General features: G+C 38.6%; 1 protein-coding gene across 1 annotated transcript; it reads left to right on the top strand.

The window, feature by feature from the left end:
- The first annotated feature begins 625 nt into the window (after positions 1 to 625).
- On the top strand, positions 626 to 15479 carry tmx4 (thioredoxin-related transmembrane protein 4). Its single transcript, XM_063007240.1, has 8 exons — positions 626 to 860; positions 4254 to 4369; positions 7307 to 7352; positions 7705 to 7833; positions 9232 to 9277; positions 12212 to 12313; positions 12725 to 12788; positions 14394 to 15479. The coding sequence occupies exons 1-8, from the start codon at positions 667 to 669 to the stop codon at positions 14624 to 14626; spliced, it is 930 nt and encodes a 309-aa protein (XP_062863310.1). The 5' UTR covers positions 626 to 666; the 3' UTR covers positions 14627 to 15479.
- The last annotated feature ends 272 nt before the right edge of the window (positions 15480 to 15751 follow it).

Genomic DNA, 15751 nt, shown 5'->3' with positions numbered 1-15751 from the left:
CTAGTCAGTTAGCAGCTCCTAAAAGTTCTGTTATCACCCATATCCTTTGGTGTGTGCGAGAGGTTTTTTAGCTTTTATTTTATTTTATTTTATTTGGGCTTGGGGGGTCGGGGTCGAGGTCCGGGGGTACCTCCCTGAAATGAGCTTTTGCAACTTGGGATGTCTGACATGAAGAAGATAAAAGGATAATTATAGGAACAATGAACAAGCCATTAAGAAGAAGACCCTAACAGAAGACAGGATTTCTGGTGAAACACTATACATATGGTGGCCAGGAGTCAGAATCTCACTTGTGGTGAAAGTGCAGCCCTGGGCTATTAACTACACTGTCTGTTTCAAGGACCTGCATCATCCTTCTTCTTTTTATTATTATAATTATGAAAATCGTTACTGAATCAGCCATTGTTGAAGAAACGTCAATCATTTACATTCAACCAATCAGAGCTTCAGAGGGCGGTGCCTACAAAGCCAGTGGTCGATTCAAACTCAATCCGGCGCGGCTGGTAAAGAATGGGCGGGTTTTTCTGCTTGACAGACATGTCCCTTGTGCTTTTTTAACCAATAGAAACACAGATATTGAATGTGAAAGTAAAAAAAAAAAACAGATTGCGGAACTGAGGGCGTGTTGTACAGTTGTACCTCAGGCGTTTCCTGATCGCTGCAGTGATGAGTACAGGCAACATGGCGGGAGCTGGGTGTGCAGTGGAGCTGAAGTGTATCAGGACGATGTTTAACATGTGGGCAGTTTTGATGTTAGTGGTCTGTCTGCAGGGTGTGAGTGCTGAGAGTGAGAGCAGTGTGCTGACAGTAGCTGATGCGAACTGGACTCTGATTCTGCAGGGGGAGTGGATGGTTAAATTGTGAGTAACTGCATGTGTGCACATGGTTTTATATTCATTAGTGATTATAGATGGACTGGATGTTTGATCGTTCAGATCTAATGATCGTGTACAGATTCTGTGTGGGGGGTTTTATAGATAGTCCACGTTTACATTTTGACACGTCACGCCCACTGGTTGATGATGCACACGACGGAAGTGGAGTATAAATAAACGATCACAAATTACCGAGTGTATAAACAACAATGATTTAGGTATTGCAAGTCACGTGATATGATGCATTGCAAACCATAAATATAATTTTTTATACTATGATCTTAAATAGCTAACTCTTACTGGACTCCCTATTCTGATCATACACTATATGGTCAAATGATGTGGATATTTTGTAGTTATAACAGCGTCCACTCATTTAGGAAGGCTTCTCACAACACCTGTGTGTCAATAGGCCTTTTGTGAAGTCTGACACTGATGTTGGACATGAAGGCCTGGCTTACAATTCATCTGTTTGTTTGTTTATTAGGATTTTAACGTCATGTTTTACACTCTTTGTTTACATTCATGACAGAAACAGTAGTTACTCATTACACAAGGTTCATCAGTTCACAAGGTTATGTCAAACACAGTCATGGACAGTGGCGGCTCCTGCCAAATCTCTCAGGGGGGGCAATTGTTGCGATGATGGCCAAGGTGACCCGTTCAATGGGTAAATCTTAAGTCATCTGTCAGTTTGCCCTCACAAATAACTTTGAACATGGAGAGAGACCAGCTTTACCATTAATCATAAAATGAAGTAAAGCCTTCACACTAACGATTTCTTCATCAGATAGCATTTAATTTTAGGTGCAGCAGATCCAGAATAAAGATTGGCATCGGGGCTGATGTGCAGTGAATAAAGAAGTACAATTAAACAATTGGGGAGATACAATAAGTGCAATCACAATTCACAATTTAAAAATGACATTACTTACTTGTAATTTACTTGTAACTTATATGATTTTCCCCCCTTTGTAGATACTTGATGTTTAAATTAGGTGGCCCTAATTCTTTAGTTGCTAACTTATCCTGATTACTACGATGACTGAACAGCATTTCCCTTAATGACACGATGGAATTGCTCCGAACTGAGGTGATGGTAGTCATGGTGATGAGATCGCGTAAGTGCGAGCCCTCCCGGAAGCCATTCAGATTGTATTGCAGCGCCTGCAGTTAAAAAAAAAAGAGCCTTAACATGAGAGTCTATGAGAGCAATCCGGGGCGATTTTCAATCAGACTGAAATTGCCCCAAAAGGGGCGGTACTGTACGGAACACAACTCGACGCTGATTGGACTACGATATTCAGAGGCAAGACAGACTGTCCAGAACAGTCACAGCTGTGATAGAAAAATTTCTTCCCTTTCGTGGTGCGTCGCCCGATCACCCTAAGGAACGAGCCACCCCTGGTCATGGACAATTTAGTGTCTCCAATTCACCTCACTTGCATGTCTTTGGACAGTGGGAGGAAACATGCCCACACACACATGTCGGGGGTGCAACATGCCCACACACACACACACAGGTTTAATGTTATCCAGTTCAGTCTGAAAAAAAACTTAAAAAGAGCCTCACAGTGAAGATAAACCGGAGACAAACGCAACAGCGCGTGTGTGTGTGTGTGTGTGTGTGTGTGTGCGTGTGCCTTTAAGAGATGATCTGTTCACAGTGTCGCTAAGTGATTCATGAGTCGATTCGTTTTCATGCGAAGCGTAAGTTTCTCTTCTCAGTTATCTCTCCGTGTTTACTGTTATTAATTAAATGTCGTGGTTTTAAATAAACACCAGATACTTCAGAACAGTTTGTGTGACTCTTTTACATTAAAAAGCTTAATTAAAAAGCTTAATTAAACTGCTATTACCACAGATCTGTAACCGAGTCAGACTCGTTCCGTCTAAAAGTTTTCTGATGATCCTAAAAGTTCAGCAGATGATCCTGAACTAACGAATTTGATAATGAATAAACTTTTGCCTCTGATTGGCTCTGTAACGTTTTCTGTTCTCATCTACATCACAAGTAAGAACCGCTTACGATTTACCAAAGTGAACCAGGAGTTTATATAACGTGCTGATAGAATCGACTCAGATGTGACCGGGTTGAATTATCTTTTTAAAGTAAATATTTCAATCAGCAAAATTACATCGTATGTATGATGCACAACGTTAATGATGTTATTTTAGGTCATGAAGAGCTTTCACTGTGGTTTCTGTACGATTGTTGATGAATTTTGATGCGATGGTTGGAGCTTCGTAGCTCAAAGTCTGGATCAATCCACTGAGCTGTTAACTTAACATGATCTTTTATATATCACACGATCGGATCGGCTACATTTGGGAAATATCGACCGATTGCCGATCGCATATTTTGATTAAAAATCGGCCGATACCGATTCATAGCCGATCGATCGTCCCATAGTACAGTAGGCGGTATTTGCCAGAATAATAGTGGATAAATGACATTATTGAACATATCAATATGCTGTACTGCACTATGTTTCCATGGGGGCAAGTGAGTTCTGGGGACTTGTTTTTACTTGTTTCCATTTTTATATAAGGTTACGTTCTGTCTGTTTGGTATGTCCTCCTTATATCCACATGGAATTGGCACCCAGGTTGCACCCTTATCTTGCTTCCTATGTCCTAGTGTTAGACTGGGAACCCACCACCATTCTAACTGGGACAATGCAGCAAAATAACATTTGTTTAACATTCCCTGTAGATTTTTTTTAAGTTTTATTATACTTATTGAACATGTACACAGTATGTATTGTTTTAAAAAGCCTTTGTCATACTAATCTATTCTGTTTGTGATTCTTTGGGGATTATCGCTGAAGAACATAATAAAATTGAGATATTATGATAGACATAAACATACACATTTATGAGAATGTTTTAGATGTTCTAAGTACTTGGCCAGTATTTGTCTAAAACACAGAATAAGTAAATGTATTATTTAGTAGGTTGATTATATTGAAGATGCTGCAAACATGCTTGCAGTAAAATGGCATGCATTCACCTGACCAACATTTAAAGCACAGAGGAACGGTTACGCTTGGGTGTTTTTTCCTTAAAACCGTTTATGTGAAAAAGCCAGAGAAAACTGCACCAGTTATTTTGTCTGTATCATATAGGGAAGAAACATGTCAATATTCTTTAGGCTGCCTTTTTAATGATTGTTATTTATTTCAAGGTTTAATCTGCCATATTGTTCCTCTGCATAATGCAAACACAATTGACGTCACTGCCGTCATTTAATAATCACTAGAGAACTTTTTCTCATAAAAAAGTTCTCTTCTTTTTTAAGGTTTGGCATTACAAAGCCTTTTCTGTTATAAATTGAAGTAAAAATGACCTTTTCCCTTTTTCTCTCTCTCATTTCAGCTATGCCCCGTGGTGTCCAGCGTGTCAACATATCCAGGCAGACTGGGAGGCCTTTGCCAAACAGAGTCAGAGTATGGGAGTATCAGTGGGAAATGTTGATGTTACACAACAACCAGGTTTGTTGTCAAATTTTCTGTTAATTTCGCAAAACACTGATAACAATAGGACTGTATAATCTGAATCACATTTAGATAGATAGATCACATAGTTCACATAAGACAAACAACTTGTTACATACATACAACATCCACTGACAGTATAAAAAACTAGCAAATTATTATGAATTATTGAAGAGTCTGATTGCAGCTGTTAGGAAAGACTCCCTGTAGCGTTCAGTCCTGCTTCTAGGAGGAATCAGTCTATGACTGAAGGTGCTCTGTCGAAACACCTTCAGGGCATGAAGTGGGTGTGATAAATTTGTGATTATTGAGTTAAGTTTTGTGAGCATTCTTAACTCTGCTACCTGCTGAATTGAATCCTGTTCTGACCCAATTATAGATCTGGCCTCCTTGATAAGTTTATTTATTCTGTTACTGTCTTATTTATTCTGTTACACCCTCACCCCAGCACACCACTACAAAAAAAGAGCACTGGCCACCACAGACTGATAGAAGGTGCACAAAAGGGGCCTGCTGATGTTAAAAGTCTTGAGCCTTCTTAAAAAGTACAGTCTGCTTTGTCTCTTTTTGTACACTGTATCCATATGTCTGGACCAGTCCAGCTTGCTGTCCAGCTTAACTCCAAGGTACAGGTTCCCTGAATGGTAACTGGCTCTGGATCCTTCCTATTCCTTCTAAAGTTTTTGCCAGATTAGTCCCCAGTCAGGCTATTTGTAAATATGTTGGACTGGAGGAAAAGGTCATTGGTTGGAATATATGGTGTTTGCAGTTGTCATTCCTTACAAGATTGCCCGCCTGTTTTTGCAAAAGTTAATTAGAAAGAACAATGCCACTGAGCAGGTTTATTTAAACAGGTTCTTCTTTCTTATTTCTCGATTTTATACATAACACCAGCCAAAAGAACATCTTAAACTTTGAAACAGTAAAAAGTCAGAGACTGCCGGGACAACGATGCTGCTTCTGTCAGATGTGACGGGTCTGGAGTAATTGCAACGACAATAAATCACTACAGACTTTATTGAAGACTAGAGCGGATAACAACTCTATTATTATTTAATTGTTTATTTATCTATTTATTACCAGTTATGACTTTTAGATCATTTAATTCGGTGTTTGTATGATTTGTGTAAATCGTGTATTTATTTAAAGTATCCTCCAGGCCACCCAAGAAGGATGGGCCCTGCTGAGTCTGGTTCCTCTCAAGGTTTCTTCCTGTAATTTTCAGGGAGTTTTTCCTTGCCACAGTCGCCCTCGGCTTGCTCAACAGGGGTTTTTGTATCTGTTGGTCCTGGATTTTGTAAAGTTGCTTTGAGACAATGTATATTGTAAAAAGCGCTATATAAATAAAGTTGACTTGACTTGACTAAAAAGTCAATTAGTTAGGATAAATGTTTCAGAAATAGACTTACTGTTTGATCCAGTACTGTTTATGGTTCTTAAATTACTGTGTTTTTTGTTTTACATCCAAGAGGTGATGGCACTCTGTTTAGTTCCTATGCAAATCCTGGTGTTAATACTTTCATATTCATAGTTCAGTTTTAAATATATTTAACACCACAACAATATCTGCTGCAGCGAAACATTCTATTACCCATAAAATCAGCACACGAGAATAGCACTGTTGATATTTGTAGGTCATGAAACACATGGCCCTCATGATTGGAATCACTATGTAGATTTATTGGAGTACATTTGCCATTTGGTGATTTTAAAATGTATAATGTTTGTTGTATCATAGTGAGATGGCCATTACTTGTAGTTTTTTAAGCTTATCTGTGGTGATAATATATCAGTTATCTGTAGGTAGGTCTGCTTATCAACAAGCTCATATTTACAGCATGTGTGAACTAGGTCAGCTGCATGTTAAAAACAGTCCTTCAAATGGACCCCATATAACCTTGGTAAAGACTAACCTGGGAAAAGCACCAAGGGAGTCTGGAAAAGGACGGAACAGTTAAGGACATTTTGACACCATTATTAAAAAGAAGTCGCACATGACCTGTTTATTTCGGGTGAAGACAATTTTGCAATTAATCTAAAAGCTTATTTATAGTAAATAAGTGACTGCAGTGTTGTAATGACGAAAAGCTTCAGGTACTCAATCAAAATGTTTCTACATGTTTTTATGCTTAAATCCTATTGGAAGCATATATAAAATAAAGACTAAAGACTAAAAAATTAATTTAAAAATACAATAAAACCTGAACTTTACCTTTACTTCTTTATTGTTTCCTTATGCTTCTTAGATGTAGAGATGCTTGATCTTGGAATACCATATTCTGTTCAGTAAAGGCGCATTCACATCCGCTTTTTTCACCGTAAAAAAGTTACAGTGTAGGTTTTGTTGTACTTTTATATTGATCGAACGCATCAAATTTAGGGGAACTGTTTAATTTAAGGGTACAAATTTCTCTACGAAGGGGGTCGAGTTTTAAAGATTTTGAGTTTAGGGGACGTCAAGTTTTAAGGTACCACTGTATATCAAAAATAGCATAGTATGAAAACCATAAATACTAATAAAAAATGTATAATTTTATTTAGTTATGTTTTGGTCAGTGTAGACATAAGCAGGTTGCTATCAGCATCAGAAAAAAGAAAACTGTAGATATGTTACTTGAGCCAAAATCATCTCAAGTTGTTCCTTTTAAAAATTAACAGTTAATTATTGAGAATCATTTTATTTTTGTTTTAAAATTCCAAGGTCTTTTGAGGATTGTTTGTATTCTAAAATAGATTTACTGATTTAATAATAAAATAATGATTTAATGATGGAACAGATACAAAGGAGTTGAATGTAAAACATTTTGCTTCAGCTCTTACGGTTTGGCTTTCGTTTTTCATGTTTTTTATGTGTACAGGTTTTTACTGTAGATAATTTACCGTATGTGTGTGTCAGCTTTTTTTTCACTTGCTCTGTGTTCCTCTGTTCTGCAGGCCTGAGTGGGCGGTTTTTGGTCACATCACTGCCAACTATTTTTCAGTAAGTTATCACACCAAGTTCTTTACATTTTCATTATTACAAAGTGTTCAAATGGTGATGTAAGGACAGCACTGGTTGTTTTTTATTTTATTTTCTAAAGATAAAAATACTTGTACATGTATACTGTGGATTCATACAGTGGACACAATTTATAAACAGTACATCCAGAAAGTATTCAGACCACTGGACTTTTGCGCACTTTATTATGTTGTGGATTGATATGATGAATACTGTATATTTGTGTGTGTGTGTTTTGATTATGAACCTGTCAGCCTTTCTGTTATAAATGATTATACCTTCTGAATGATTATATCTTATTTCTGACTGAGCATGCATCTCTCTTCTGCTGCAGTGCTAAAGATGGAACCTTCAGGAGATACATGTCGTCACGGAATGCTGAGGACATCCAAACGTACATCGCTCAAAAAAAGTGGGAAGCCGTGGAGCCAGTGCCAGGATGGAAATCACCATCATCTATACTGTAAAACACTAACTCTTCTTTCACATTGTTTAATACAGGGGTTGGACAAAATAACTGAAACACCTGGTTTTAGACCACAATAATTTATTAGTATGGTGTAGGGCCTCCTTTTGCGGCCAATGCAGCGTCAATTCGTCTTGGAAATGACATATACAAGTCCTGCACAGTGGTCAGAGGGATTGTAAGCCATTCTTCTTGCAGGATAGTGGCCAGGTCACTACGTGATGCTGGTGGAGGAAAACGTTTCCTGACTCGCTTCTCCAAAGCACCCCAAAGTGGATCAATAATATTTAGATCTGGTGACTGTGCAGGCCATGGGAGATGTTCAACTTCACTTTCATGTTCATCAAACCAATCTTTCACTAGTCTTGCTGTGTGTATTGGTGCATTGTCATCCTGATACACGGCACCGCCATTGGATGCACATGGTCCTCCAGAATGGTTCGGTAGTCCTTGGCAGTGACGCGCCCATCTAGCACAAGTATTGGGCCAAGGGAATGCCATGATATGGTAGCCCAAACCATCACTGATCCACCCCCATGCTTCACTCTGGGCATGCAACAGTCTGGGTGGTACGCTTCTTTGGGGCTTCTCCACACCGTAACTCTCCCGGATGTGGGGAAAACAGTAAAGGTGGACTCATCAGAGAACAATACATGTTTCACATTGTCCACAGCCCAAGATTTGCGCTCCTTGCACCATTGAAACCGACGTTTGGCATTGGCACGAGTGACCAAAGGTTTGGCTATAGCAGCCCGGCCGTGTATATTGACCCTGTGGAGCTCCCGACGGACAGTTCTGGTGGAAACAGGAGAGTTGAGGTGCACATTTAATTCTGCCGTGATTTGGGCAGCCGTGGTTTTATGTTTTTTGGATACAATCCGGGTTAGCACCCGAACATCCCTTTCAGACAGCTTCCTCTTGCGTCCACAGTTAATCCTGTTGGATGTGGTTTGTCCTTCTTGGTGGTATGCTGACATTACCCTGGATACATCACAAAGACTTGCTGTCTTGGTCACAGATGCGCCAGCAAGACGTGCACCAACAATTTGTCCTCTTTTGAACTCTGGTATGTCACCCATAATGTTGTGTGCATTGCAATATTTTGAGCAAAACTGTGCTCTTACCCTGCTAATTGAACCTTCACACTCTGCTCTTACTGGTGCAATGTGCAATTAATGAAGATTGGCCACCAGACTGGTCCAATTTATCCATGAAACCTCCCACACTAAAATGACAGGTGTTTCAGTTATTTTGTCCAACCCCTGTAGGTTTGCTTTTTAGAGGATTTCAGTCAATATAATGAGCTGTGACACTTAAATATATAAATCTAAAAAATAAATCTAATAATCTAAAATTTAATTTAAGTCATTATTTTAATATATGTTTTTTTTCCAGAATGTCAGGGATGGCTGGCCTGTTCCGACTCTCAGTGTGGATTCGGGTATGTTTTTTTGTTTTGTTTACGTAAATGGGCTAAAATGTAACAAACTAATACCAAAAAGAAACCAAAAGATAAAATGCAAGGTTTTTGAACCAAGGTTCACAGAACTCTGGTGCGGTGCGACACCCACACAAAGTACTGCAACAATGTACCACTCCATAGATGGTTTACATTTTAATATAAAAAGAATGTTATAACCTGACCAAAGCCCTATTCTGATTGGATTAGAATCAGAATTCGGTTGTGATATACAGTGGATTTAAAAAGTATTCAGACTGGCTGTTTGTGCCCTTCATTGTATTGTGGATTGGATTTGAATAGATATAATTGGCAATGGTACCCATCATACTTATTCAGTATAGAATGATGGGTACCATCATTGCATTGGCCTGGTGCATTCTGTTTGCTTTAATTGCCTTTGAGATGTGTCTAGAATTTGTTACCACGTATTACAATTTCAAATGATTGGACACAGTATGGAAAGGCACACACCTGGGTCTATACAGGCACAAAATTAAACCTTTCTAGAGTTGGCCATATGGCTTAATGGGCATCAGGACTAGATGGGTCCTGGTCAGGGAGGTAGGTAAGAAACCAACAGTCACTCCAAAAGAGCTCCAAGCGTCCTGTACAAAAATGGGAGAACCTGTTGGACAACCAACTCATAAATCTGATATTTATAAAGGATTGGCAAGACAGAAGCCACTGTTGGCTTTGGAGTTTGTTAAGACCATGTGAAAGACTGTGGTAACTTGAGGAAGATGATTCTCTGGTCTGATTAGACAAAAAAATACATTTTTGGGCAGAAAGACATCACCTGGCTAATATCATCCATATGGTGCATCATGCTATGGGTGCAGGGACAGGGAGAACTGAGGGATGGGTGAATGCTGCCAAATACATCCTTTATAGAAAACCCCTAGAGGGCACACAAGCTCATACTTGACAACATGACAGTGACCCAAAGCACTGGCAGTTTACAGACATTCTCTATTTAATCACATAGAGCAGGGGTGTCAAACTCACAGCCTGCGGGCCAGATCCGGCCCGCCACGTCATTTTATGTGGCCCGTGAGAGCTTTAACGACTGTATGATTGTTGTGATGGTTCGAGTCGTTACAGAGACGCGCTTATAATTTAACGGGACTCCTGCGCCTTTAAGAGACAACCGTGACATCGTAGTCATGGCAACTAACTTTAACCTTCGCTAAGAAGCCATGTGACTTTTACGGCAAAGAGAACGCGAAGTAGCGTAGTCAGTATTGTAAACAATAATAAATAAATACAAATAATTATCTTTCAGTGTAATACCAAAGCATCATCTGTAAGTAGTGGCGTTTATATTCTCAGTTGTTAGTAAATGTTTAGTGAGTATATCACAGCGTTTTAGTTACAAATTTACCGTAATTAAATACAATTGTTACCGTTACTATAGCAATTAGTATCTTTACACAAAATTTTTACTCGTTAGCGCTATTTTACGTTTGGTTAAATCTCATATTGTACCAAATGTAACACTTGACTACAGCTGTGTGCTTGTACTGTATTAAGTTCTTTATAGTTTTTATTGTTTGTATTTTTACTTCATTTTGATGCACACAGTGTATCACACAGCTGGGAAGCAAATAAACCGACTGTATTCTGAAGGGAGCTGTCTGTCTGTCTGTCTGTCTGTCTGTCTAGCTGAGAAAGGGGGATAAACTATTAGTGAGGGCAGAATTATTGTCTTAAAAATACACTGTAAAATCCTAAACAAACTGCATCTTTCAAAATGCATGCTGATTTTGTGACCTGCAAAGTGACACAGCCCGCCAGTAGATGATGTTACACATATTTACACATGATCCTAAAATGTACAAGAAGATAAATAAGAAAATTAAGCATAAGGAGGAAATTTAATGAAAGTGAAAACAAGTTTGTGCTTCAGGAAGAGAAACCGGTGCGTCTCTTGTGTTATGAGGCCGTGTCTGTGGTAAAGTAGGACAATATAAATGCAGAATTCGGACTCCCAAGAAAAACAACAGACTGCAATCATAGCAGGACACGGTACAATCGGCCCTTTGAGGGCCACCATAATGCTGATGTGGCCCTCGGTGAAAATGAGTTTGACACCCCTTATATAGAGTGTAAGAGGATCTGCTTTGAAGAATGGGATAAACTGTACAAATCCAAACATCTTTTGCTTGTAGAGACATATCCAAGAAAAAATTTAGCTGGAATTGCCAAACATTGCTCTACAAGTATTGAGGTTTAATTTTTTCACGTCACTATTATGGGTAATTAAGTGTAGATTGACGGATAAAAATTGTCAATATTTTTATTTAAAATTAAATCGACAACACAATAAAGCATGCAAAAAGTCAATGGTTTTGAATTCATTGTATGTTGCTAAGATTTAATTAGATAACAAAATACTGCTACTTAAAACACAACTACTTCTTATACAAACAACCAGCTTCAACTGGAAGGTTTTATTCAAAATGTTAATCAGTGCTCGGCATAATCACTGTATATTTTGATTTCATGTTGAACAGATGGGGCGGCACGGTGACTCGGAGGGTAGCACTGTCGCCTCACAGTAAGAATGTCCTGGGTTCGATTACCAGGTGGAGCAGTCCGGGTCCTTTCTGTGTGGAGTTTGTATGTTCTCTTTGTGTTGGAGAACAATAGAGTTGGAATTGGGGATACAAAATTGTCCAGACTTGATCTGATGAATCTTGTGTAACCAGTAACTACCTGTCGTCTAATGAATGTAACCAAAGTGTGTAAAACATGACGTTAAAATCCTAATAAATAAAATACATGTTGAACAGTTTAAGAATATGAAAGAGTTAAAAATCTAATGCAGCTTTTCATTTGTATGGACTTCAGATGAATTCAAACGCTATTGGAAGTAACATATTAATGACAGCTTTTTTCTTTTTTTAATTTCAGCAAATGCATACATACCTAACCAACACTCTTGGCATTCCGTCGTGGGGCTCTTATGTAATATTTGCCATCGTCACCCTCTTCTTGGGCTTGCTGCTTGGCCTGGTAAGTTCAATTCATTTAGTCCAACTTGTTAGGATAAAGAAGGCTGAAATTGTAGGATGTTTAGCAGTTTCACCTAAAAAGTTTAGAAAAGCCACATACATAACAAAGTAAAATGATTTTTCTTATTTCAAACCTGAATTTGAATGAGTTAAAAACTGTACTTGACTTTTTCTTTTGTAACATTCTCCTAGTGCTGATAAAAGAAATTGTAGGATAATGGCTTGCCTTGTCAAGAGTTACGTAATGAAACAAAGGTGTTGGGATAAAATATTATACAACTCTTGGTTGTGTAATTGTTCGCTATTGTACCACACATTTTGGAATAAAGTGGGTGGAACTGGAACTTCACAGATAGAAAAAGCCTTTGGAGGTGCAGTTTAAACCTTTTATTCTGTTTTTCTTTTCTGTTAGATGCTGGTGCTGATTGCTGACTGTATTTGCCCGTCTAGGTCTAAGTATAAAGCGGAGAAAACTGGTAAACCTCATGGTATTTAGAGTGCATTGTTAATGTCACATCTGTTCATGTTAGTGCCATACTAAACACTGGTCAAACTGGTACTGCACCTACTAAGTATATCAATACAATTCTCCATTCAAATCTTATTGTATTTTTTAAATATACACTGATCAGCCATAACATTAAAACCACCTTCTTGTTTGTACACTTACTGTCCATTTTATTAGCTCCACTTACCATATAGAAGCACGTCGTAGTTCTACAACTACTGACTGTAGTTCATCTGTTTCTCTGCATGCTTTGTTAGCCCCCTTTCATGCTGTTCTTCAATGGTCAGGACTCTCCCAGGTCCACTACAAAGTAGGCATGGTGGTGGTGTGTTAGTGTGTGTTGTGCTGGTATGAGTGGATAAGACACAGCAGCGCTGCTGGAGTTTTTAAACATCTCACTGTCACTGCTGGACACCGAATAGTCCACCAAACAAAAATATCCAGCCAACAGCGCCCTGTGGGCAGCATCCTGTGACCACTGATGAAGATCTAGAAGATGACCAACTCAAACAGTAGCAATAGATGAGCGATCGTCTCTGACTTTACATCTACAAGGTGGACCAACTAGGTAGGAGTGTCTAATAGAGTGGACAGTGAATGGACACAGTATTTAAAAACTCCAGCAGTGCTGCTGTGTCTGATCCACTCATACCAGCACAACACTAACATACCACCACAATGTAAGTGTCACTGCAGTGCTGAGAATGATCCACCACCCAGTTAAAATTTCACAGGATCAACATGAACTAGCATTGTTTAATTAGAAGAATATTTATCTACAGCTGTTACAAACACACACCAAGAACATATTAGACACATATTTAAGAAGTTTATTGAACAAGAGATAAAAATAAGAACAGTATAACCAGTACCCCCCCCAGTACTGACAATTATCACCATCACAGTCATTTACATGGTTGTACAGTATATCGCACTCATTTAATATAAACCTGAATCATGTGCAATACCTTTTTAAAATCTGTGCAATACCTGTTGTACTTAGTGCAATACTTTTTTATAAAAACAGTGCAATATTTGTTCAAATTTTTTTTATATATTTTTATATATCCTTAAATTTTAATTTTTTTTATATATGTGTACACACTTCTATATTTTTGAAATCTGCTGTAAGGTTGCAAATTTCCCCCTGTGGGATAATAAAATGCTTATCTTGTCTTATCTTACCTTGCCTTGTCTTACCTTAAGATGGTAAAATGTATAACATCTATTGCACCATTTCTACAGTGTATAATTATACATAATGCAGTCCCATTTCTCATATTTTACAACATATTACAAACATTTACGGCATTTAGCAGGCGCTTTTATCCATAGCGACTTACATTACTGTGCCTGTATAATGTCTGAGCAAATGAGGGTTAAGGGCCTTGCTCAAGCGCCCAACAGTGGCAACCTGGCAGTGGTGGGGCTTGAACCAGCGACCTTTCGATTACTAGTCCAGTGTCTTAACCACTAGGCTACAACTGCCCTTGAGTCTTATTCTTTCACATTTCATATAGGATAAATGATGCAAATGCAAATCTAATGTAATACTCTATTTGTACCTCTCCAGTTGTTTATCTTAAAGATGAAGGCTCTGAGGATGAGGTGGATGAAAGTCTGACTGAAGAGAGGCGTACGTCTGACCTGGACATGGAGAGTGAAAAAGTGTCCGGTGAGGAAGAGTCTACCGAAGATGAAGAAGGCCCCAGCACTACAGCTGCAGCTGGCAGCAGTGAACAGTCAGCAGAAATTTCAGTTAGAAAGAGGAAAGCGAAATCAGCGGCCAGTCCAGAGGGAACCTAATGCTTCAACCAGTAGTGCAAATCTCAGCGCTTATGTTTACACCAAAAAGTCAAATGTTGCATTTCAAATGCAAAGCTGGATGCTGGGCTATAAGTGCCGAACGTTTTTTCTTAGATGTTTTGTGTTTACAAACAGTGTAACTCCGCCCGTCTTTGTTTCTGTTCAGACTCCATCCATGAAAGCTGCAGTATTGTCGTGTGTAGTGAAAAAAAACCTGTAAAAATAGTGGCCAAGGACATATCACCAAGCAAGAGACTGGAATAGTCCTGAAGTGGATATATAACATGTTGTAATGTATACATGTATTTTAAGAAGCACCAAAAGCAATTTTAAGCAATTTCTGTTCTGTTTATTATGTTTTTTATGTTTGTATGAATTTAATGCAGTATGTTTGTGCTTGACAATGTTATACATAACATGAGTGAGCAAGAATGGTAAAAAACGCATAGCTAAGCTAATCCTAACCTGTTTGTGCAGCCAAATTTAATTACATTGTCTTACCTACAGTTATAGATAATGCTAGTGACATTAATTTAAATACTGGAGGCCGCTCGGGTGGCGCAGCAGGTAAGGAGGCTTGGCCAAGGCCCTGCGATGGATTGACGTCCTGTCTGGGGTGTGATACTGCATTCTGCCTAGTGATTCCGGAAGAACTGGACTCGCCATGACCCTGAACAGGATAAAGCAGTGGTAAAACATGAAAATAAAATGAAAACATGACAGGAATAAGTGGTTGCTAATGTTATTCAATTGTATTTTAATTATGTTTGCTTATTGGAACATTTCATGAGAAGGTATGGGTCTAGATATGCTGAATGATTAAAAACTGTAAAATAAAAGCATAAAGCAGTGATCTGTATATTTACTTTGACTGGTATCAAATTAAAAACCCATAATTCATGTTAATCTTAGGAGCGTACATGCTTGTATTGTTCTTTAGGGGTTTACACTGATCAGCCATAACATTAAAACCACCTTGTTTCTACACTGTCCATTTTATCAGCTCCACTTACCTTACCACTTTGTAGTTCTACAATTACTGACTGTAGTCCATCTGTTTCTCTGCATACTTTGTTAGCCCCCTTTCATGCTGTTCTTCAATGGTCAGGACCACCACAGCGTAGG

This window comes from Trichomycterus rosablanca, chromosome 13 (assembly GCF_030014385.1).
Source record: "Trichomycterus rosablanca isolate fTriRos1 chromosome 13, fTriRos1.hap1, whole genome shotgun sequence".
Taxonomy (NCBI): domain Eukaryota; kingdom Metazoa; phylum Chordata; class Actinopteri; order Siluriformes; family Trichomycteridae; genus Trichomycterus; species Trichomycterus rosablanca.
This window is presented reverse-complemented; position numbering and strand designations above follow the sequence as displayed.

Bases quoted from the DNA above. Each gene is read 5' to 3' on its own strand.
- tmx4 (XM_063007240.1), top strand. From the start codon at position 667: ATGAGTACAGGCAACATGGCGGGAGCTGGGTGTGCAGTGGAGCTGAAG. The intron at 4,370-7,306 runs GTTTGTTGTCAA...TCTGTTCTGCAG, and splicing joins TGATGTTACACAACAACCAG to GCCTGAGTGGGCGGTTTTTG. The intron at 7,834-9,231 runs GTAAAACACTAA...TTTTTTTTCCAG, and splicing joins AAATCACCATCATCTATACT to AATGTCAGGGATGGCTGGCC.